This window comes from Oncorhynchus kisutch, linkage group LG3, assembly GCF_002021735.2.
Source record: "Oncorhynchus kisutch isolate 150728-3 linkage group LG3, Okis_V2, whole genome shotgun sequence".
NCBI lineage: Eukaryota > Metazoa > Chordata > Actinopteri > Salmoniformes > Salmonidae > Oncorhynchus > Oncorhynchus kisutch.
The window spans coordinates 45,508,195-45,533,262 of record NC_034176.2 but is presented as its reverse complement, the minus strand read 5'-3'; the positions used below and the strand labels follow the sequence as shown (position 1 = coordinate 45,533,262).

At 41.3% G+C, this 25,068-nt stretch overlaps 1 protein-coding gene across 3 annotated transcripts in view; it reads left to right on the top strand.

Moving 5' to 3' along the window:
• LOC109883768 (kremen protein 1) overlaps positions 1-22,033 on the top strand; it is a 119,228-nt gene extending 97,195 nt beyond the window's left edge. For 2 of the 3 annotated variants that reach the window (XM_031807036.1, XM_020475803.2), the window contains exons 5-10: positions 112-265; positions 1,092-1,201; positions 1,444-1,666; positions 13,962-14,186; positions 16,456-16,540; positions 16,753-22,033. In XM_031807036.1, the coding sequence (XP_031662896.1) occupies positions 112-265; positions 1,092-1,201; positions 1,444-1,666; positions 13,962-14,186; positions 16,456-16,540; positions 16,753-16,912 (957 nt within the window). In that variant the 3' untranslated portion in view covers positions 16,913-22,033. The remainder of the gene's footprint in view (positions 1-111; positions 266-1,091; positions 1,202-1,443; positions 1,667-13,961; positions 14,187-16,455; positions 16,541-16,752) is intronic. The other variant, XM_031807042.1, reaches the window with a different exon arrangement.
• The last annotated feature ends 3,035 nt before the right edge of the window (positions 22,034-25,068 follow it).

Genomic DNA, 25,068 nt, shown 5'->3' with positions numbered 1-25,068 from the left:
TAAAGTTACCCTCTTGTGAAGCTTTAGACAATTGCTAAACAAATAAAGTTTGATTTGAGCTTAACATTTGATGATCATTGATTGATTTGCATGTCTCTCTCTGTTCTGTAGCTAGCTGGGATGGAGTCGGGTTACGCCTGTTTCTGTGGCAACGACCTGGACCAGCATCACCATGGCAAAGCACCCAGTATGGAGTGCAACCATGTGTGTTTTGGTGACCACACCCAGCCCTGTGGAGGAGATGGATGGGTCATCATCTTCGACAGTGAGTAGGAGATCATTTGCTCTGGGTCGTAATTCATTAGTGCACATCGCTGCAAACGATAGACATTATTTCCCGTGTGCAAACAAGAGTTTCTTATTGGACATATTCAGGTAGTTCTTCACAGTTTTGGGATGTTTTCTTCCATTTGGCTTTTAGTGAAAATGACCCTAGACTGGTCAGCCCTTTATAACATCTATGATGCTTCAGCTAATATGTAAAAATGTTTTTTTTTTAACACATAAGCTCCACCACACTGGCGATGGTGAATAATCCACAAACAATTGAATGGTTCTCTCAGAACCAACGTTGGAAAGAAGTGAAAGAACCGAACAGAATATGAAAGGATTGCATCACTCTCACCAACTCACTTTTTTGGAAGAGTCATGTGAACATAATGTTCTATCTCTCTCTCTGTTGTCGTAAAATTATTTGCTGATTTTTGGCAAAACAATGCCTGCTAAATCTCTTTCTAATAGGCTACACAAGCATATTGTTTATGGCAGACACACCTGCTAGATAATGAGACGCAGATTTCACAGCTGTAGTCAACACAATTACAACGATGATGACATACTCCTTGTTCAGTCCAGTCTCATCTTTCCTCTCTGTGTTGAAAACTCTTCATTCCACTCTCTCTATCATTGAGAGAGTCTGTTGTATGTAGTTTCTATATGAAAAGGTCTCTGTGACAACTCTTGAGACATAGGAGTCAACGGGGTTAGTTATATAAGAGGGTGAAGTTGTATGAGAGACTTATAAAGTTGCAAATGCAAACTGAACTGAACTGTTATTCATTGAATCATCTTTCTCTGTTTCTCTCCTCCAGCTCGTGTTGGGGCGTGCGGGGGTAACTACTCTGCTCCCTATGGGGTGGTCTACTCCCCTGACTTCCCTGATAAGTACGAGGCAGGGAGGGTCTGCTACTGGACTGTCCAGGTATTGTGTCTCGTTTCTTAGGTTGCGTATCAAATGGCACCCTATCCACTTTACAGTGCACTACTTTTGACCGGGGTCCAACTGTAATGTGTTATATTGGGGATAGGGTGTAATATAATGCACTACAGTTGGACCCTTTCTGTTTGTTGCCTATTGCCTAAAGCATCTTTGGCTTTCAGAAAGTAGTAAGTATCATGTATTATTAAGTACCATGTATTTTTTTCTATTTGCATTATTATTAGGTACCTGGAGCCTCCATGATCCTGTTTAACTTCACCTTCTTCGACATCTCGGACCAGACAGACATGGTGGAAATGCTGGATGGCTATACCACCCAGGTGTTAGCACGGTTCGACGGCCGCAACTCGCCCCAGGACCTGGTCAACGTCACTGGAGACTTTGTCATCCTCTACTTCTACTCAGACCACACCAACCAAGCACAGGGCTTCTCTGTCACATACCAAGGTGGGTTTGCAATAGGACATATACAGTATACACACACACACATTTACAGAGGGCACCAAGCTAGCTGTCACATACCAAGTTAAGAGACCTGTAGACATGTCGTAGGTAAGGACTTCAGGAGGGGGTCAATTAGTATTGTCCCCAACCCTTGTTGCCAACATCACCCACACATACACTATATATACAGAAGTATGTGGACACCCCTTCAAATTAGTGGATTAGACTATTTCAGCCACACCCGGTGCTGACAGGTGTATAAAATTGAGCACACAGCCATGCAATTTCCATAGACAAACATTGGCAGAAGAATGGCCTTACTGAAGAGCTCAGTGACTTTCAACGTGGGACCGTCATAAGATGCCACCTTTCCAACAAGTCAATTCGTAAAATTTCTGCCCTGCTAGAGCCTCCTCGGTGAACTGTAAGTGCTGTTCTTGTTAAGTGGAAACGTCTAGGAGCAACAACGGCTCAGCAGCGAAGTGGTAGGCCACACAAGCTCACAGAACGGCACCGCCGAGTGCTGAAGTGTGTAAAAAGCGTCTGTCCTCGGTTGCAACCCTCAATACTGAGTTCCAAACTGCCTCTGGAAGCAACGTCAGCACAAGAACTGTTCATCAGGACCTTCATGAAATGGGTTTCCATGGCCAAGCAGCTACACACAAGCCTAAGATCACCATGCGCAATGCCAAGTGTCGGCTGGAGTGGTGTAAAGCTCACCGCCATTGAACTTTGGAGCAGTTGAAATGCATTCTCTGGAGTGCTAAATCACGCTTCACCATCTGGCAGTTCAACGGACGAATCTCGGTTTGGCGGAGGCCAGGAGAACACTACCTGCCCCAATGCATAGTGCCAACTATAAAGTTTGGTGGAGGAGGAATAAATGGCCTGGGGCTGTTTTACATGGTTCAGGCTAGGACCCTTAGTTCCAGTGAAGGGAATTTTAATGCTACAGCATACAAAGTCATTCTAGACGATTCTGTGCTTCCAACTTTGTGGCAACAGTTTGAGGCAGGCCCTTTCCTGTTCCAGCATGACAATGCCCCCGTTTACAAAGTGAGGTCCATGCAGAAATGGTTTGTCGAGATCGGTGTGGAAGAACTTGACTGGCTTGCACAGAGCCCTGACCTCAAACCCATTGAACACTTTTGGGACGAATTGGAACGCCGACTGCGAGCCAGGCCTAATCAACCCAACATCAGTGCCCAACCTCACTAAAGCTCTTATAGCTAATTGGAAGCAAGTCCCCGCAGCAATGTTCCAACATCTCGTGGGAAGCCTTCCCAGAAGAGTGGAGGCTGTAATAGCAGCAAAGGGAGGTTTGTCACAACAATTGTACAAAAACCAAGCAAATTGTTATAGTAGATATGAGAGATACTGTAACAAGCTTTTCCATCGCCCTCGGCTTGGCTTGAATTATTTCAGCCCCATGCAGTGATTTGACTGAGCCACAAACTCATCTCTCTCCGGGAGCCATAATTTGCATGAACAGGTGCAGGCTGACATCCTGCTATCCTGGTTCCATGGCAGGGTTTTGCATAGCAACCAAGCCGGCTGGACACTGTTAAATCGACCAGACGAATGTGTTGTGGCTCTACTTAAAGCACACACACATAAACACAGACACACAGGCACATGCACACACACACACACACACACACCCATGCATGAGCCCAGCCACACCCTGAGGGTAAGAAAGGGAGACAGGCAGGGAAGTGCTGCCGGCGGTGGACCCTTTCTCTTATAATTTGCTAGCCAATGCCTCAAAGCCGCAGGTGATATTGGTGTTGCGTAAATTGAAATGTTTTGTTTTTCTAGGAACTCACCGTGAGACACACACTAATTCACAAGGTGCATGTCGTAGCATATTAAACATTGGCAGTGTGGGGGGATACTTTTCGGGATGGTAAAAATGTTCTGTGTTAACTTGAATGACTAACAAACAGATACAAAAAAACATGTATATAGAAAATATAAATTGCCATCTTTGAATACTAGCAATCACCAAAATAAAAACTGCACGGTCAGGTAGAATTAAAAATTCTAAACATTTCATGTCATTGGGCTCCCATTGATTTTGTTATAATGTTTGAGTCACTCAGATAGCATAAGAACATGGCATAGAATTGCAGGAAATTAGTAGAGATGGGAATTGCCAGGGACCTCACGATACGATATTATCATGATAATTAGGGGCCGATACGACATGTATTGCGATTCTCATTATTCTATATGTATTGCGATTCGATACCGCGATTTTATTGCGATTTGATGATTCAAACATATTGCTCACTGCATGTCTGCTGCAAAGAGACAAGAAAGAGCATGAGAAAATTAGTTTAGATCATTCAGGGAAATAAAAGTGCTGAAAACATTTTTGGCTCACTATTTATGTAAAAAGAAGATGGAGAACTATAGGATGAAAAGCTTTGGCACAGGTACAAACAGGCTAGCGCTAGAACATTTACAAATCAATACTTCCAAATCAAATATCAATATAATATTGAACAAAAACTAAATTGCTATATGTAACTGTATAGATTTTTTCCCTTCTTTTTGTTTTTGGTCTTTGTCCTACTCACAAACCTCTGTTGGAAACAGGTCGGGTCGCGCGTCCGACAAAAGGCCATTCTTTGCCTATCTCCCCTTCCAGAACAGCCTTGAGTTCAAATTTACACTTCACATTTCCATATCATAAAACTCATGTAATATACAGTATCAATGTTTACTATGTTTGATGTACAGTAAAAATATGACATGGCGTCATACCCTGCGTTGTTCTGAACAGAATGAGCCTATTTTGTTTATTGTGAAGGAAATTCACTGTGGAGCACGCACCTGAATGCACGCATGATTATTTTCTATGCGCACCAAAATTACCATCTGTTTCTCTGAATTTCCATGTGAAAGCCAAACACTCCGTGCTTGACTTGGGCCGGAGCTATCTGTAGGACCGTACTGGCACCTCCAGTTTTTGAGGAACTGCGTAACGGCTCCTCTATGAAACAAAGTAGCCTATCACCAGCCAGGATCAATCAAAAAAAGATTGATCAAAGCGGAATGAAGGCGGGATCTGCATGGAATAGCAATGGAGAGTGGGCATTCAGATCCTGGTTCCACTTTGTTCAGTGTATGTCTACCAGTAGACTGTTCCGAGTTTGAGAATGCGCAGATTGAGAATGGGGCCAGCCTGAATGTTCAGGATGCGCTGTTCCAAGTTGTCAAATGAGGGTTCTTACGGTCATGAAAATCCTGGAAAAGTTATGGAATTTTTATATTGTGTTTTCCTTTTTAAGTATGTCGATTTTTAAGTTATTTATCATATCAGCCATGATCAGAATTAGGCCTACCCTTCAGCGTGTCTTTCTGTGTGTGCTGTGCATCAACTGTGTGTGTACCAGTGCAAGTGGGCATTGCTCAAGGAGAGAGAGGGAGCCCAGCTAGCACACAACATTCTGAGAAGCATATGTTTCTTTAAGCTTGGTGAGAGAGTGGTTGTCCTATGGTTAGTTTGCACACAACCTTCCCACAAAGTTCTGGGAATGGTGCAGATGAGTTGCTTAGCATTGGGACTTTCTCAGCACATTTAAGGAACAAAATAATGTTATTTCTTGGTATTTCATTACTTTAACAAAACGTTTCCTAAAAGTTCAAACATGGTTACATTTAATTACATTTTTGGTAATGTCCTAGGAATGTTCTTCAACTGGTTTGACATTGGGAATGTTCTCAAATAGTTCAGAGAACGTTAAGAAACAATGTTCTCCTCTGGGAATTTCAGTACTTCAGCATAACGTTTTCTGCAGGTTTCCTCATGGTTCTATTTGAAGTCATATTCTCAGAATATTAAGAAAATGTTCCATAAAAACCACAAGAAAACATTAGTAACGTTGAAAGAACGTTCTAATAAAGTTATTGAAAAACACATACATTCCGTCCTCAGCATCAACAAAACTCTCACTATCCACTATTTTGTTAAGTGTGTTGAGGTGTGTTGGCCAAGCCCACTAATTGGCCTCACATTATATTAATGAGTGCTTGTTTCCTCTGAAATGGGGTCAGTTTGAATAGACTAAAATGAACATCTTTGTATGAGTTTTAAAAATAATAATACATTGCTTGTTAGCTCCAACCTGGTGGACTAATCCCATGGATCGAAAACAGAAGATCATAGGTTTGAATCTCACTGACGGCTTGTCACAATAAAAAATACCTGTGTTTGCATGATAATGCTTAAGCAAATGAATTTCCAAATGTTCCATCTGTGCTTGGAGTTCAAAACAGTTAACCTAAGCTAGCAGTCTTATTAAAACAACAAATATGGCAAAAAGTACAGTAAATATAAAATCAACATTGTAATGTTTGGATTCAGTCTTCTGTCAGGTGAACTGTTGTGTCCTCAAATTTGGTCAAATAATTTTCTACCATGTTGCTACCATGTTTCTGCATAAAAAAATGTATTCTGTAAGAAACCATTCAATTTAGCCCTATCCATATAGGCCAATTCCAATAAGGTTAACAGATCACAGGAGTGTCACAATATTCTCTGCCAGCTCTTGTCTCTGTGTTAGGAAAAACTTCAACAAAAGGAACGTTTTGTACGGCTAAGAATTAGCTTTGTCTCTTTTTCTCCTCGAGGTCTCTTTGTAGCTAGCATACGGAACCTGCTAGCTACAGATACTTGGCTAGGTTAGCTGCAAGGTTTCGCTAACCAGGCTAGTTCACAATCCTACCCTAGGTTTTCTACCTGCAAGGGAAGAATTTCTAGTCTTTCTTTCGGTAGAGAGATACGCTTTGTTTCCGTTGCAAGACTAACTTAGCACTAGCTTCCTCCTGCTAACTAGCTAGTTCAGTACCCCACTTGGCGAACGATAGCTACGTTCACTTGGTTAAGAGGTTAGCTTTTCCCAGCTAACATTGTACTAACTAGCCTAGCTGGCAGCCAACACACTGCTAGTTAGCTGTGTTTTTTATTTTGTTCTGGGATTAGCTTTCCCATCGGTGCTATAGAAGAAGCTAATCCTGCCTCAGGGGATCCGAGCACCATGCTAGTTTGACAGCATTGAGATTGCTCCCAGCGGATTCCCTTGGAGGGAGTGGGGGCATCTGACCTAGGGGAACACCCCAGCAGCAGAGAAGTGCAGTGGACAGTTACACTCGGTGTTCTGCGCTGGTACCTTCTTGGGTGGAGCACAGTGGGCGTCAATGTGCCACTGGTGAGTGCCTCCCCATGGGCTGCTCGCTGAGAGAGTAGAAAACCAGCATGCATCCGCAGTCAAGTCGGGGACCCTATCCACTGTTACCAAGTGCTACAGACTGCAGTTCGCTATGAGACCTCTTGCCTTCAATGGCATTCTGGAATCAGATGCAACCGTGACTTGGCACGCATACTAAAGTAGGAAATCTCCTCTCTTCTATTCAAATTGAATATCAGAGCGATAGCAGAGGTAGAGAGACATTGAGCCTTCTACTCCTGGTACATTCTGGTTACCAAAAAGGGGAGAGATTTGCCCCATTCTGGACCTACAGGTCCTCTCCAGTTATCTGAGGAATTTTGCGTTTCGTTTGCTCACACCGAACGTGCTGTCTCGTTCTATTCGTCCGGGTGACTGGGTCACATCAGTTGACCCGCGTACTTCCAGATAAGCATCCACACAAGGTTTCTAAGGATTGCCAAGGCAAAGACTATGAATACCATGTTCTCCCGTTCGGGCTAGCGCTTCCCGGACATTCACCAAGTGTGTGGAGGCGCTCTCAAGTCCGTCAGAAACGAGGGGCTGAGGGTATCCGCCTACATAGATGATAACCTGCTCTGCTCCCCTTCCCGGGAGCAAGCGGGGCGAGATGTTACCTCCTTGGTAACCCACCTTTCCGGGCTCGGGTTTCCAAATCAATCAGATAAAAGCTGTTTTGTACTGACACAGAGAATATAGAATCCGTATCATCCAACGCTGTCGGAAGGCCGCATCGCCTCATTCAGACAGTGCCTATCCCTATTAAACAGGAGGCACTCTGCCATGTTCTGAATACGCCTCCGGTTACTGGAGTTAATGGACTCCGCTATCTCAGTGGTCCCACATGGCCTACTGAGGATGAGAAGTTTCAAACGCTGGGTTTTATCCCTACGTCTGTGCACTCGACATCAGACTGCCTCACATCTTTCTGGAAATGGAGGGGCCCCTCGATCTTCACATTCGGCACCACTCTAAAAGTGGAGGAAGGTGATGACGACAGACGCATCACTCATGGGTTGGGGCGAAGTTTATGAGGGCCAGGCAGTTAACTGAGTGTGGACCACACAACTCTGTCTTGCCCATATCAATTACCTCGAATTTCTGACAGTGTTCCTCTTTTGAAACACTTTCTGCCCTTCCTTCGGTATTGTCACGGCCTTGTCAGGACAGACAATATGACAGTGTCGGCCTACATCAACAATCCGGGATCATCATCATCAACAATCATTTTAAGGCATGTTCCTTAAAATGGCCCACAGCCATATGGCATAGCCAGATCAGGGCCTAACATAAGGAAAACTCAAAGTATGCTATTCTGTTCTTCTGAAATAGACTACATTTTCTTCATATCATGTTTCTTTATTGTGATGGTGTAAGCTATGTTACATGGATTTATTAGACTTTTCTTAAATGTAGATGTTCCAAATGCCTGCATCAGTAAGCGATGTGTGGAAGCCAGGAGATGCTAAAGGTGTTTATGTTAATTCATGGTCAATTACTATGAGACCGGAAGTTATTTGCTTGACAATCACCGGCTGACAAAATGTCATGACTACCATAGCCATAGTTGGTACACCCTTGGCCAAAGGCGCACCGCTCTCTGCCTTTCCCCCTATGCGCCTCACATTCCCCACTCTAGCCATAGTGAGACAACGAGGCTCGTCCCTCATCCTGGTAGCACCCACATGGCCGGGCAAGCTCTGTAACAGAGATTATTCTCTTGCTTTATGACGAGCCCTGGCAACTCCCATTATGCACGGATCTCCTGACCCAGGCAAACTGGCCCTATGTGTCTGGCCCGTGAAAGGTTAAATCTGGACACGACTAGTCTGCCTCTCAGAGCAATTGAGACAATCCATAGCCCCTTCTACACGCTAACTTTACGGAAATAAGTGGTGCATCTTTGAGAAGTGGTGTGACCAAAAACAAATAATTCCTTACCAATGTTTTGTGTCAGAGGTTTTCATGGAAGGCCTTCTGGACAGCGGGACGGCTTTCTCCACTGTTAAGTTCTACTTAACCGCTTTCTCAGTTTGTCAAATAGGCCTTAATAACAGCGCAGTGGACAAGCACCCTCTCTAGTGCCGTTTCAAGAAGGGGTGCGCCGCTTATGTCTGTATCCAAGCCTGTAGCCCGCCTTGGGATCTTTCTACTGTGCTTGAGGCTTTGAGATGCTGGAGAATGTAGGGATGAAGTATCTCTGTCTCAAGACCTCTTTATTGGTAGCCCTTACTTCCTCAAAGCGAGTGAGTGAACGACATTCACTGTCAGTTCACCATTCCTGCCTACTATTTATCCCGGGTTTTACCAAGGTAACCTTATTGCCTAACCCCACCTTTATGCCAAAGGTCAGCGACAGTTACAATTGTCTCACCTTGAAGCTTATGGCTTTCCACCTACCGCCTTTCTCTTCTGCAGAGGAAAAGCGTCTCCACCGTTTGTGTCCAGTGCGTGCTATACACATGTATTTGGATAGAACGAGAGCTTTACGCAAGAGCGACCAGCTCTTTGTGTCTTGTACACCCCCCTTCTCTCGTCAATGGCTGTCACATTGGATAGTGGATGCTATTATACTAGCTTATAATAGCACAGGTTTACAGCCTCTGGAGGGCCCGAGGGCTCATTCCACCAGAGGTACAGTATGGCTACCTCTTGGGCTCTGTTCAAAGGCTTCTCCTTGCAGGAGATCTGTATAACGCGGCATGTCGGGCATCCCCTCATGAGGTTCTACCGACTGGAAGTCACAGCACCTTCTCTGGTGCATACTGTTCTCAGTATCGGGGTCTCTGAGGGGTAGTCTGGAAACTAGTGTTCGGAGAGCGTGCCTACGTTATGGGAGTTTCATACATCTCATATGTGAGACGTCTGAACAAATAATTGAAAGAGAACTCCGTTATTCGAGTTTTCTGCAAACAGGCACGTTCCCACATGAGTCGACTCACTCATAATATTAGAGAACCGGGGTTATGTAAATAACCTTGAGATGTTTTGTTTTTCACTGGTATCGTATATCTTTATATATCATTCATACATCATTCTCCCCATCCTTAACATCATTGTATACACAGAGTGCACCATCTCCTAGGGATCCCAATCTGAACCCAGTCTTATATTACACACTCATCATAATGGAATGGAAGTATTTATGTATAAATAGCAGTTCTCTGTTTAGACCAAACTCTTGTAAACACCCCACTATTGTTTCAGTTCCATTTCCTTAAGGCATCAGCACTCAACTCAACTCTCTCTGAATTAGTTAATATTGTTGACATTAAAGCGAAGAGCTTACAGGGCTGGGAGGCACGCACACAATCACAGACATACACACATACACACACACACACAAATACAGACACACACACACACACACAGACACAGACTGTCCTAACCTTTTCTCATTTTGTTCTACTAAAAACAATATTCTCAGGTCAGATTCTGACCCCCAGACTTGCAGCCAATTCCCTTCTAGTCATGTCTCAATTCTGACTTCCCTTGTTTCAGACTGCACATCATAAACAGAAGTTGTTGAAAGGAATATACAATATTATGAGACATGTTATAAGAAAAGGTCAGATAAGTAAATTGTTTTTTCCCCCCCGCTGAGCTGGGAGGAGAAACGGATGGGGAAAGAGAAAGAGAGATTCTCTCTTGAGGTTAAGCTGGATGTTAGTTCATCCATACAGTGCTGAGTGGTGCGATGTTAATTTCCTTCTCGGATGAGGATAAACGCTCTCAGATGACGTCTGAGGAATTTCCTGCCAAACCGAGGTTTGAAGCAATGGCAGCACTGCATTCTGTTGTATCAAATGGAGAACATGTGGGAAAATCGCAGTCAAGTTGAGTTATGTCAGACAAAAACCTTTAATCCTAGTAAAGATTTAGGCCACCATTTATGGTAGGGATAAGGGATTATAATAACATGTTTTGATAATTTCATAAATGAACCTTGTTAATTTAGACAAAGTCTTAGCTCAGGGGTTGGCAATCATTTTGGTCCTGGAGCCACACTGAGATTTCAAAATTCAGTGGAGGGTCAAACTTGTAGACCAGCTGATCTGACACTGATCTGACACTGTTATGGTGTCAAACCGTCTGGATCCAAGACAGCGGAAATGGCATAGGAAATCATATTTATTTGTGTCGACTCAATGAAGTAACACCCTATCAGTGAAATGTAAATAAGCTGAAATAAAATTATTTGACTCAAAATGTAGCCTATGTCAATTAAAATGATTTAGCATCCCGGAGTCACCTCTTCACTGTTGACGTTGAGACTGTTTTTTTATGCTGGTCCTATTTAATGAAGCTGCCAGTGTTTTGCGGGTACTATCTTCAGTGTTTTGTGGGTACTATTTAATGAAGCGGCCAGTTAGCGTCTGTTTCTGAAACTAGACACTCTAATGTACTTGTCCTCTTGTTCAGTTGTGCACCGGGGCCTCCCACTCCTCTTTCTATTCTGGTTAGAGCCAGTTTGCGCTGTTCTGTGAAGGGAGTAGTACACAGAGTTGTATGAGATCTTCAGTTTCTTGGCAATTTCTCGCATGGAATAGCCTTAATTTCTCAGAACAAGAACAGACTGACGAGTTTCAGAAGAAAGTGATTTGTTTCTGGCCATTTTGAGCCTGGAATCGAACCCACAAATGCTGATGCTCCAGATACTCAACTAGTCTAAAGAAGGCCAGTTTTATTGCTTTTTTAAGCAGAACAAAAGTTTTCAGCTGCACTAACATAATTGCAAATTATTTTCTAATGATCAATTTGCCTTTTAAAATAATAAACTGGGATTAGCTAACACAACGTGCCATTGGAGTGATGGTTGCTGATAATGGGCCTCTGTACGCCTATGTAGATATTTCATAAAAAATCTGCAACAGTAGTGATTTAACAATGTATTTCTGATCAATTTGATGTTATTTTAATGGACATAAAATGTGCTTTTCTTTAAAAAATAAGGACATTTCTAAGTGACCCAAAACTTTTGAACGGTATGTTTGTTTGTTTTTTCAGGCGATTAAAATGATTGGTTATATGGCTACAATCCCAATACCGGGATCGATATGACACCAGTGAAAATAGGGAGCGCCAAATTCAAACCACAAATCTCATAATTACAATTCCTAAAACATACATGTGTTTTATATCATTTTAAAGGTAATTTTGTTGTTAATCCCACCAAAGTGTCCGATTACAAATAGGCTTTTCAGCGAAAGCACTACAAACGATTATGTTAGATCTCCACCAAACCACAATAAGCACAGCCATTTTCCAGCGAAATATAGCATTCACAAAAAGCAGAAATAAAGATAAAATTAATCACTAACCTTGAATTATCTTCATCAGATGACACTCATAGGACTTCATGTTACACAATACATGCATGTTTTGTTAGATAAAGTTCATATTTATATTTAAAAAATCTGAGTTTACATTGGTTTATTAGATTCACTAGTTCCAAAAACATCAAGTGATTTTGCATAGCCACATCGTTTCAACATAAATACTCATCATAAATAGATGATAATACAAGTTATACACCTGGAATTATAGGTACCTCTCCTTAATGCAACCGCTGTGTCAAATTTATTTTCAAGTATAAGGAAAAAGCAACACATGCAATAATCTGAGACGGCGCTCAGAACAGAAGCCAAATTAGCCGCCATGTTGGAGTCAACAGAAGCCAGAAAATACATGATAAATGTTTCCTTACCTTTGATGAACTTCATTAGAATGCAGTCCTAGAAATCCCAGGTCCACAATAAATGCTTGATTTGTTCGAAAATGTCCGTTATTTATGTCCAATTAGCTACTTTGGTTAGCGCGTTTGGTAAACAATTCCAAAGTCACGAAGCGCGTCCACTATAACGTGATGAAATGTCCAAAAGTTCCATAACAGTCAGTAGAAACATGTCAAACGATGTACTGAATCAATCTTTAGAATGTTGTTTACATATATCTTGAATAACGTTCCAACCGGAGAATTAGAATGACTTAAGATGACCGGTGGAACGCAGGTCCTTCCCCTGTGAACGTGCATAGTGAATGCATGGTCAACTCGTGACAGTGGTGACTATTTCCTGTGTCATTCGACCCCCCTTCACATTAGAGTCATCAGACAAAGTTCTATTGACTGTTGACATCTAGAAGTGAAAACTCATCCATATCTCGCTATAATTTCAATGAGAGCTTGGTTGAAAATCTTCCACCCCCAGAAAAAAAACAGGAAGTAGAATTTCTCAGGTTTTTGCCTGCTATATGAGTTCTGTTATACTCACAGACATAATTCAAACAGTTTTAGAAACTTCAGAGAGTGTTTTCTATCCAATACTAATAATAATATGCATATATTAGTAACTGAGACTGAGGAGCTGGCCGTTTACAATGGGAACCTTTTCATCCAAGCTACTCAATACTGCCCCTGCAGCCATAAAAAGTTAAAAACACAATGATATATTATTTGTGCAACTTTAAATAACTTCATTATTATTATTAGAATACAATATAATTTGATTCATAACACAATGCAATCATGATTTAGTTTCAAATGTCAAATGGAATATTTCCCTTTGCCCTCTTGATAAGAAATGACCATATTCGATTCAGACAAGTAAAATCATTAATGGATAACATTAATTGGAAACATGGTGTAGGAAAAAGTATTCCTACACCATAGATTTTCATAGGGTAGGCTACATTGACATAGTAGATTTGCTGTGGTAAACGAGGGCATTAAATACTTTATTTTAGTTCTGCGGAATGATTGTCAAATAGATAAATCGTCCTTAGTCAAGTAGTATTGCCAGATCAAATTGTTCCGATGATAATACCCAGTAGAGGGCTTTTTTTTGTGCTAATTTTGGTTGCAATGAGGACTAAAGGATAAACCCGACATCCGCGTTGAGGAGCAGTAAATCGGTGGCCAATGCTGCTTGCAATTGAGATAAGCTGCGTTTGTGAATTTATCATGTATTGATGGTTTGACAAGAGATCATCTGCCAATAATCTACAGGCCAATCTTCGTTGCAATAGGCCCATGGAAACATTTGATTTGTTGTTGTTTGTTTCAGCGCTGAGAGGCCTGGACACCAGACCTATGGATGAGGATGAGAAGGAAGATGAGGACACTAGTACAGTGAAGCCTCTGCTTAACGGCGTAACGGAGAAGTCTAACGGGAGCGATAACGGACGTTCCTCTCAAATCCTCTATGTGATAACGTCCAGTCCCGGTAAACCAGACCACAACATGCCAGGTCAGTGGGCCGGACCCAACGGGACCAACGGACACACCTCTAGTATGTAGATACCAATATTGTTGTTTTCTATCTATCACTTACCAGCATCATATCTTTCTACTTCTCTGGGTTTCTAATGGAGCTTTCTACTTTGTCTCACCTCTATTGATACCGACGTTGCAACGTCCTACCTCTCCGTCTCTCAGTTACTACTTGTTTCTTTTTTTGTACCTTTGGTACTGTTTTTTTACCGTTCTGGGTTGCTCTTATGTGTAACCAACAGCGCACCTTTCTGGGCTTTATATTATGTGTAACCAACATTTTACCTTTCTGGGGTTTCTCTCATGTGTAACCAACAGCACACCTTTCTGGGCCTCCTATTTGGGAGGCCTATGTCCTCCCAAATAGGAGGACATAGGCCCACCCATTTGGGAGCCAGGACCACTCACTGGAGAGCCAGGCCCACAAAATAGCTTAATTACAGACAGAAATACTCCTCAGCACCCTCTCAGATGATACTGCAGGTGAAGAAGCCAGATGTGGAGGTCCTGGGCTGACGTGGTCTGCGGTTGTGAGGCCGGTTGGACGTACTGCCAAATTCTCTAAAACGACTTTGGAGGTGGCCTATGGTAGAGGAATGAACATTAAAAACAGCTTTGTTTGACATTCCTGCAGTCGGCATGCCAATTGCACGCACCCTCAAAACTTGAGATATCTGTGGTATTGTGTTGTGTGACAAAACTTTACATTTTAGAGTGGCCTTTTATTGTCCCCAGCACAAGGTGCACCTGTGTAATGATCATGCCGTTTAATCAGATTCTTGATATGCCACACCTATCAGGTGAATGGATTATCTTGGCAAGGAGAAATGCTCACTAACATGGAGGTAAACAAATTTGTTTAAGCTTTGTGTGCATATGGAACATTTCCGGGATCTTTTATTTTCATGAGACATGGGACCAACACTTTAAATGTTGCGTGCATATTTTTGTTCAGTATATATTAAAATAAAAAGCATGAGCTGGCGCACACCCAGAGAAAATGATTTGGTGTAGAGGTGCTGACTAACGGTGAATAAACTGTCAGCTATGAAAACAAAGAGAGTAGCACACTCCACATGTATAACCTCCCAGTCATTTATTGGGCATTAAGGTTGAACCAAAAGATTACATGTAACAAAAACTGGAAAATTGGAAAATGGAAATATTTTAATATATAGGTGATATTAAATGAAACAATTTATGTTGACGCTAATGTTATAATAATGCTAATGTTAAGAAAGGAGTAATATATTCAATATGCTGTGTGCTATTGTCTTTCAACAGTTTCACTCAATTAATTCTGATCAAGATAGCAATTATGAAACACCCCTCACTATTGACATTGGTTACACTAGTTGTCTACATAACCTGGTTCAAGCATTGATGACATTACCCTGAAGAAGGCACAGTGATGCCGAAACATTGGTGTTTTGTCCCCCAGTAAATTACTGGGAGGTTATACTTTGACCTTATAGCTTGCTGTTAAGTAACAGATGTGCACCAATAACGTAGGTACTAATATTTTACCATCTGAATCGGTTGTGTCAAAGGCCTTTAGGCTAACGTGTGCCTGTAGATCAAGCCTTACACTGAGTGTACTCTTTCCTGACATAGACTGACCAGGTGAAAGCTATGGTCCCTTAATGATGTCACCTGTTAAATCCACTTCAATCAGTGTAGATGAAGGGGAGGCGACAGTTTAAACAAAGAGTTTTATGCCTTGAGACAATTGAGACATGCTATTGTGTATGTGTACCATTCAGAGGGTGAATGGGCAAGACAAAATATTGAAGTGCCTTTGAACAGGGTATGGTAGTAGGTGCCAGGCGCACCGGTTTGAGTGTGTCAAGAACTGCAACGCTGCTGGGTTTTTTACTCTCAACAGTTTCCCATGTGCATCAAGAATGGTCCACCACCCAATGGACATCCAGCCAATTTGACACAACTGTGGAAAGCATTGGAGTCGACATGGACCAGCCTCCCTGTGGAATGCTTTCGACACCTTGTAGAGTCCATACCCCCAACGAATTGAGGCTGTTCTGAGGTCAAAATGGGGTGCAACTCAATATTAGGAAGGTGTTCTTAATGTTTTGTACACTCAGTGTATAGTACTGTACAAATATGGTGTAGATGTGCCAGACTGTTTTTAGTTTATAGATCCCTTTTATCTCTATCCGATCAGGTTTCTCCATGCTTGTCTGAGAGTCTACTCAAGTGCATAGGGTGCTTCTTAACTGATATGTTTTCTTCTAAACTGTCTGATTTCAATTGTGTTTCTGTGTTGACAGTGTGGACCATCTACGCCCTAGCTGCTCTCCTGACTCTGACAGTCATAGCCATGGTGGCTAAACTACTACTGCATATTACAGTGAAGTAAGTATTACATTTTACAGTTTGATGTAAATGATGGACAATGAAGTTTTATTGTACTCAAAAGTATAACCGAAGTGTAGTTTATTGTATCTAATATATTTTTAACACTGTGAGAGCAAGAGCCAGTGGAATATGTAACCTAATGTTACTGTTCTCTCTTGCCATATCTATTTCTCTCTCTTCTCCCCCCCTCATCCCTCGTCTCTTTCCAGGTCTCCCAACATCCCGACCAGCAGTGGTTCAGAGAGCTGCAGCGTGCAGAGTGCTGCGTCCGAGCCCTGGATCATCTTCTACCGGCCCTCCACCATCTCCCTCTTCAAGAAGAAGCTAAAGAACCACCACGGAGACCTCAGCCCTCTGGTGGGCAACTAGCGAACTGCAGTCTGGTCTACTAACATCATCACCATCATGTACCAGGGCCTAGCGTACCAGAGCTAGTTATAGAGCTAGCCCCTCTACCAATGAGACTCTATGGGGTACTGAGCTACAAAGCTAACATAATCACTAATGACTGATTCACTGACTCACTGAGTGACTACTACCAAATGGCCCAAGAGCCAAGTCCCTAAAGGGGATCCAGACAGGGCTGTCTGTGTCTGCTGTGTACAAGGCAGGAGAGGAGGGCAGCTATACAGTGTGAGGTGGATGTTTTACTGTAGGGAACTCATCTTCTATGGGTTCCACTTCCATTGTCCATGGATGTCTGAGAGCATTGCAGTCCTCCTCTAGAGACAAGGGTTGGCTGGGGCCAAAGCAAGCAGTTTCCATAGGATTCCTCCAGAATGCAGGCCTTTCATTTGAACTGTGTGCCGGTGGGGCACAAAATGTCTGACAATCTCTCCAAATTCGCTAACCTGCGAACAACTGAGGGAGCCATGCATATTCCCTATCAGTGACTGTCATAGGTGTCTCACAGAACAAGGTGTTGGATCACAAGGGGTCAGATTAGATTCAATCAGATCAAGTGTTAAACAGTGATATCTGATGTTTTGGTGGTGTCAGAGGTGTAACTGTTGGAGCAGTCAAATCGGTTAGCAGGTGCTCTTGATCATTGTCACAAAGCCACACCTGCAGCTCACGTTAGAAGTTCAGAACGAGAAAATGTAGGCTTAGAAATAATGACACTCAAATTTAAAATCATTAGACGAAGAAAGCGTAATCGAGGTATAGATTACAACTCACATTCCAGTGTTCGAACTTGTAGAGAGGGCTGCTTGGGATTTCCCTTAATGCGACCAATGGTAAAGTCCGCTTTAGGTATAATGCCACTTGTGGATTTGAAAGTTCTAAAGCAGTTCCACCACCGACACTGCTATCTCTTCCACACCGCCTCTGGAGGAAACTGTATTAAGAGTCTCTTCCATGGCCACTGGTGGATGAGGGATGTGGTTTCATTAAACAACTGCCGTTCAAAAGAGTGTTTGAAATGCTCAGAGGTTCTCTCTCATCCGCTCGGCTGTGGTTCTTATTTTTCTGGTTGAACTATGTTTAAGTGCCTTAAGGATCTTAAAGAAGCCTGCTATGGCTTCTTTCTCTCTCCCCTCCTCCCCTCCTTCTCACTGTCTTTGAGTCTATTGCTTGTGGTCCCCACCCTATGAGAGACCATGTCGATGGGATTTACTGTAGCGTGGGCGAGACTTGGGAAAAAGGTTTGCGTCATTTTTGTATCTTTTTCTTTCTGTGTGCTCTTATGCGTAGTCTTCTTGGACATTACTGAACATATTGCTATCGTTATGTTGCCATTTGATTACAAGGAGGGGGTAAATTGTGTTGTATATTGCGTAATTCAATGTGGGGGATGATGATGATGACATATGTCCTGCTCTTTCATTTTGTGTCTCGGCAAAGCAATGGCAAAATCCTTCAAAGTCGTTTTTGTACTTACTCATCAACTGCTACTTAGCTCGGAGGTTGGAGCACATTTTTTCCCCCCCTGTCTTCAGCAGCAGATTCATTCCCACATTCAGAGGGCTCACGAGACCCAAACAACCTCTCTCAACTTACAGCTAAAGCACAAATAATATGGAATGAATGAATGAAAGTACTCGTGATGGTCCACTGTGGAAGGCAAACGACTGTTGCAGTCCGGCGTGTTTCTGTGAGAATTGAGGACACGTTGTAAGTTAACAATGCATTAATGTGCCCCTTGAATACAGCAGGTTGGAATTCCATAAAGAGAGGTTGAACCATCGATGAAATATATGTTAATATATATTACATTATACTGTATATGTATAATAATGTTAGAATTCTATTTCTATGGCTTTGTTTTTCCCAACAATCTCAAACCCAGTGAAAGCTGATTAATCTGGTCCAAACGTCAATGCACTTAAATATGCCTCTACTTGTATGGTGACAGATAAATAATACTGAAATCCAGTTTGGCTCTTATTTGCTCTCGAAACCAAAAACCGTTTGAAACTGATGATAGGAGATTTGGAAAAGTGCAAACTTGACATTGAGAGCACTTGCAACAAAAGGGTTAAAGTTGATATGCAAAATTGTATGGATAGATTACATTTTAGGTAGTGTAACTTGGTCAAAAAATACTTTAATTTCACCTCATTTTAACATTCTGTCATAAACAGCACATGTTCAACGACATAAAACAACATGTTTTCCCACCCCAAGGGGTATTTTTGTTTCACTATTGTAAGTGCCAATAAAGTACCATTAAAGTAACAGAGTTGTATATACTCTAGATGATACTCTCCATTTTGGCACTCCCCCACTTTTGTAAAAAAATATATATTTTGGAAGCTATGGAAATGCATTTATTAACTACATTTGTCTTTGTCACATTTATTATTATTTTTATTTGACATAAAATTATGTTTGCTAAACATAAACATTCCAAATGAATAAATAAATAAAAACATTTTCCTTAAAGTATCATTTTTTAGAAAGCGCTAATGTTACTGTCCCCACTAAAACAACACAAATACTTAAATACATGAAATGTTATCTTTGAAACATTTAAATGAAATACTGTAGAATTCCATTCATTCCTATGGAGGACTGCTTTTCTGAGGAGTGCCAATATGGCCGACTGGTGGCTTCAAAGCCTTTGCATTTTTCCAATACATAGCATCAGCAATCCAGAGGTTCTATACTTCATTGACTGTAACAGTGTTAAAGTTTCCATCTTAAATCAGCCATGCTTTTGATGGCTCGGGACAGCTTGTTGTGTGCAACAGGCCAAAAAGAGTTGACCCAGCTCACCTGCTTTTACACTATGATGTGACTTGAAATTGGAATAGTTCAATTGGAATTGCTTCACCTTAAAATGAGGGGCAGACGTATATTATTCACTAATCACAATTAAATAAATAATAATCTTCAGAAATAACTCTGTCAAAGCAAGAACATAATTAGGGCTTTACAATGATGGTGAAAACGTAATGACATTTTGTGGTTAAGTGGGTTCAAATCTTCCTACAAGTCAGAACAACATGACAAGGGACATGTAAAAGTGAAGATTTTTTTTCAAGCGCAGATTTTTTCATTCATTTCAACAAAAATCTGATTTATTGAATTGTCCATGTGGTTTATATTAAAGGGCACTTCATTTAATATAACAGGCTTTTAAAATTCAATATTGGTGCGCAATTTCTACTTAAAACATCAAAGGGACCAGTGGTTGTGTCCCAAATGGCACCCTATTCCCAACTATATATAGTGCACTACTTTTGACCAGATTCACATTGGAATAAGGTTTAGGATTTATCGTAGGTGTTACTTAATGAAAGGGCCTTGAACTTTTCTTCTTCTCAACTCTGATGTTTGTCTGCTGGGTGACCTATAATGTTGTATTTTGGCTGTCTGCTCATCTGTTACTCATGTTAATTATCGCAGTACAAGTTATGATCAGTGCAGTTTGTGCCTAGAGAAAGGGAGACTGTGTGTGTGTGTGTGTGTGTGTGTGTGTGTGTGTGTGTGTGTGTGTGTGTGTGTGTGTGTGTGTGTGTGTGTGTGTGTGTGCGTGTGCGTGTGCGTGTGCGTGCGTGCGTACGTTTAACTATTTTTGTGAGTACCAGAAGTTCTCACAAGAATAGTAAACAAGAAATTCAGATAAGTCCTCACTTGTAAAAAGGCAATTTTTGGTTTAGGGTTAGAATTACGGGTTTGGGTTAGGAATTAGGTTTAGGGTTATGGGTAAGGTTAGGGATTAGGGAAAATAGGATTTTGTATGGGAATCAATTGTTGGTCTCCAAAAAGTCCTCACAAGTATAGTAAGACATAGAGTGAGCTCCAAAACCTTTGGGACAGTGACACATTGTTTGTTGTTTTGGCTCTGTACTCCAGCACTTTGGATTTGAAATGAGGTTAAAGTGCAGACTGTCAGCTTTAATTTGAGGGTATTTTCATGAATCGTTTAGAAATTACAGCACTTTTTTTTTTACATAGTCCCCCTGTTTTAAGGGACAAAAAGTATTGGGACAAATTCACTTATGTGTATTAAATTGAAGTATTTGGTCCCATATTCATAGCATGCAATGACTACATCAAGCTTGTGACTACACATTTGTTGGATGCATTTGCTCTTTGTTTTTGTTGTTTCAGCTTATTTTGTGCGCAATAGAAATTCATGGTAAATAATGTATAAATAATGTATCAATGTCATTTTGGAGTCACTTTTATTGTAAATAAGACTAGAATATGCTTCTAAACACTTCTACATAAATGTGGATGCTACCATGATTACAGATCATCCTGAATGAATCGTGAATAATGATGAGTGAGAAAGTTACAGATGCACAAATATCATAACCCCAAGACATAACCTCTCACCATTTTTTTTGGGGGGGGGGGTATAATATTTGATCACCTGATATGGATGAAAATACCCTCAAATTAAAGCTGACACTCTGCACTTTAACTTCATAGTTATTTGTATCATTTCAAATCCAAAGGCTGGAGTAGAGAGCCAAAAGAATAACACGTGTCCCAATACTTTTGGAGCTCTCTCTCTCTCTCTCTCTCTCTCTGTGTGTGTGTGTGTGTGTGTGTGTGTGTGTGTGTGTGTGTGTGTGTGTGTGTGTGTGTGTGTGTGTGTGTGTGTGTGTGTGTGTGTGTGTGTGTGTGTGTGTGTGTGTGTGTGTGGTGTTTGGATAGCCTGGTGAATAATAATACCAACTCCATTTTCTCCCATGTCAACCAGACAATTCCATGGTACCACCTCATAATAATAGAAACTGTCTTCTCTTTTCTCTATCTGCGACTCATTCAAAATGTTACTCGGCACTCTTGTCATGATAACAAGATGAGCAGCTCTGTGTGATATGGAGACCAATGGGTTTTGGGGGAATACAAAATATTGTTTTCATGAAAATTGTAAATAAATTAGTGAAATTGTAATTTATACAGTAAATTATTATTATTTTGTATGTGAATGGGATATAATCTATGTTTTGTATAAGTTAAGTATCTTTGCAGTTTTATTTAAGTGAATGTGTCCTGGTTGCTAAATAAATTCTGTATGCATGTTTCTTATTCCTGTGTCCAGCCTGCTCTTCTTTTAGTTTACATTTTTACCTTTGATATTGTTGAGGAAAAGCTTTGCAAGTAAGCATTTCACTGTACTGTTTACACCTGTTGTATCCTGTGCATGTGACAAATAAACGTTGATTGATTTTGAGGTGAGAAAATAGAATAATATCTAACAGTAGAGATGAAAAGGGGAATTGTTGTTTATACACATAGAGAAAAGTATACTATTATACTGTAGTAGTACTGAAGTAAAGGTACTAGTACAGTGGATAAACGTTATAGTCACAAACATGTTTTGAGAAGTAGTACACATGAAGTACCTATTTTTATCCATGTCCCACAACTCTACAACTTGAACTAACCATCCACCGTGCCTCCACAAAGCATCCATCCTTTTGGGCCACTTCAGTCAGTGCTTGAAAAGACTGCACGGAGGGTAATTCAAGCCCTGTTTTTCTCCAAAGCAGCTTAATCCTTATCGTATGTCTGAAATGACTGCCAGACTCTCTCTTGCTATCTCTCTGTAGATGCATAGAGACAGAGCGGTGGGTCTTCGGAGCAGACCTCAAATACTACTCTAAATAATTTCAAATAATTTTGCTAAACTTGATTGAGCTAGCCTATTGTATTGCAACAATAGAGAAGTCCCAAAAGTGAAAACCAAGCAAATGCGACACACCTGGCACACCAGGAGTGCCTGGTTTTAAATCCTATGTGAACCCAGGTATGGGATTGGGGGTGCCATGTTTGACCCATTGTCAGTCATGCAACCTGCAGATTTGGAAGAGTATGAGGTCAGAGATTTAATTGGAACCGCATAAAAAGTAAAAACAGGAACGGATATAATGTAATCTAAAACATTTGTGTCTGTATGGGTATCTTTCTTCTTCAACTGGATTAGTGAAGAGGGCAAGAGGCTCTAGTTAACTTAACTCAACAGGACTTGTAATTTGTCAAATACAATTACACACAGAAAAAATATATATTTTGAAGCAAGACTTACACTGTCACTGCATATCTAGTTTGAATCCGACAGGACACACATTTAGAACAGATAATTAACTTAAAGTGAGGCAGATCATTACATTTTTTGAAGGAAAATATGATGTTTAACATGACCATGGGTCAGGATATGTTAACATTGTGGAGCCTCACAGTTAGAACGTTGTGCTAGTAACAGAAAGGTTGCGGGCTCGATTCCCTGAGCCAACCAGGCGAAAAATCTGCCGATGTGCCCTTGAGCAAGGCACTTAACCATAATTGCTGGATAAGTGTCTGCTAACATGTAAAACAAATATCTGTGGTGAAGAGTTGACCTGAATGTTTATTACTTTGAAATACTGTCATCTTGCCCCCTCTACTGGTGGCATGAATTTCTGCTCCATACCAGTTTACAACTGTAGGCTTAGAAGAATGGAAGAATGAAGACAGCAGCACACTCTACTAATAACTCAGAATAGCATGGGGGTCTGTGCCACTGACCTCTCATGGAGACAGAGATAATGAGAGAGACTTGCTCTGTGAAGAAGGGAAGGAGATAGAGAGAGACAGATAAACATAGTATTTTGCTACCACACGCACACAGACACCTCACCTTGCATCAACCCTGACTGCTCTTTTCACTCCCCTGGTCCACTGGTGCTGCCTAGCTATTGTTAGGCTGTAACACTAGTCCTGTGACTCTAACTTACCCCTCTCTCTCGCTGTATATGTGACACAGAGACTTTTTCTCTCTTCTCTCTCCACAGAGCCAGTGTGTTTCCACCATCCACTAGGTCCCTATGAGATGGCCATGCAGGCCATGGCCTGGTCCCCTGTTCCTTCCATCACCTTCCCTGTAGCAGAGGCCATGAGAACAGACTGGTGCCAGCTTCTCCCTCCGAACATGAGACTTAGCCTCTAATTAACACAACAATAGAGACAATGGACCCAGGTGTCTGGTTACCATAGAAAAGAGAAAAGGTTTGGTCCCAATCGATGAACAGGCAGGAAAACTGCCACTTTCTACACTAAAAGATAAAGAGGTAGAAGAAGTCAGAAACTGGAGTAGGATAAAACCACAAAAATGTGTGTGTGTGTGTGCGTGTGTGTGTGTGTGCAATGTGTTTACAGGTCTGTTTATTTTCAGTTTTGTGAAATTGGAGCAAATGATCAAACATAAAACATAAAACAAACATTGGTGTTGAGCACTAACCTACTTATTATATAATCGTGCTGAAATTGCATCAAAATGAGGGAGATATAATTTTACGTATTTAACTCAAATGAGAATCAAGCTTGCAAGTAAGCATTTCACTGTACTGTTTACACCTGTTGAATCCTGTGCATGTGACAAATAAACTTTTATTGATTTTGAGGTGAGAAAATAGTAGAGATGGAAAGGGAATTGTTGTTTATACACATAGAGAAAAGTATACTATTATACTGTATTAGTACTGAAGTAAAGGTACTAGTACAGTGGATAAACATTATAGTCACAAACAGTTTAGAGAAGTTGTACACATGAAGTACCTCTTTTGATCCATGTCCCACAACTACACAACTTGAACTACCCAAAAACATTTTGAACGGTCATCCAACTCGGAAACTCTGGCAACTTTCTAGAGCTCTGACTTTCCAACCTGAAAATCATGTCATGGTTTGACCTCGTTTTCTCAGAGTTCCCAGTTGTCATGTGGTACTTTTAAAAAATGGGTCGGATTTTTGGGTCGGATGACCATTCAAAACACATTTGAGTTCCCAGTTGTCTTGAACGCGTTCCCAGTTACTTTTAAAGCGGCATGAGATTCACCATTGCGGCCTGAAAGATGGCGGAAGCGGACGCTGATTGGAATATTGTCCAAAAGAATGGAAAATGTGGCAAAGTAGTGTACAGTGCTGAGAATGTTTCTTGTAAGAGTATGGTTTGTTAAAGAGGAGCAGCTGATCGGATTCCCAATCTTGAAGAATACATTTGAGATATCCAAACTGGTGGAGAGAGTGCTGGGTAAACAAAGACCTCCTTCATTCCTGTCATTATTGAAAAAGATTGTGATATC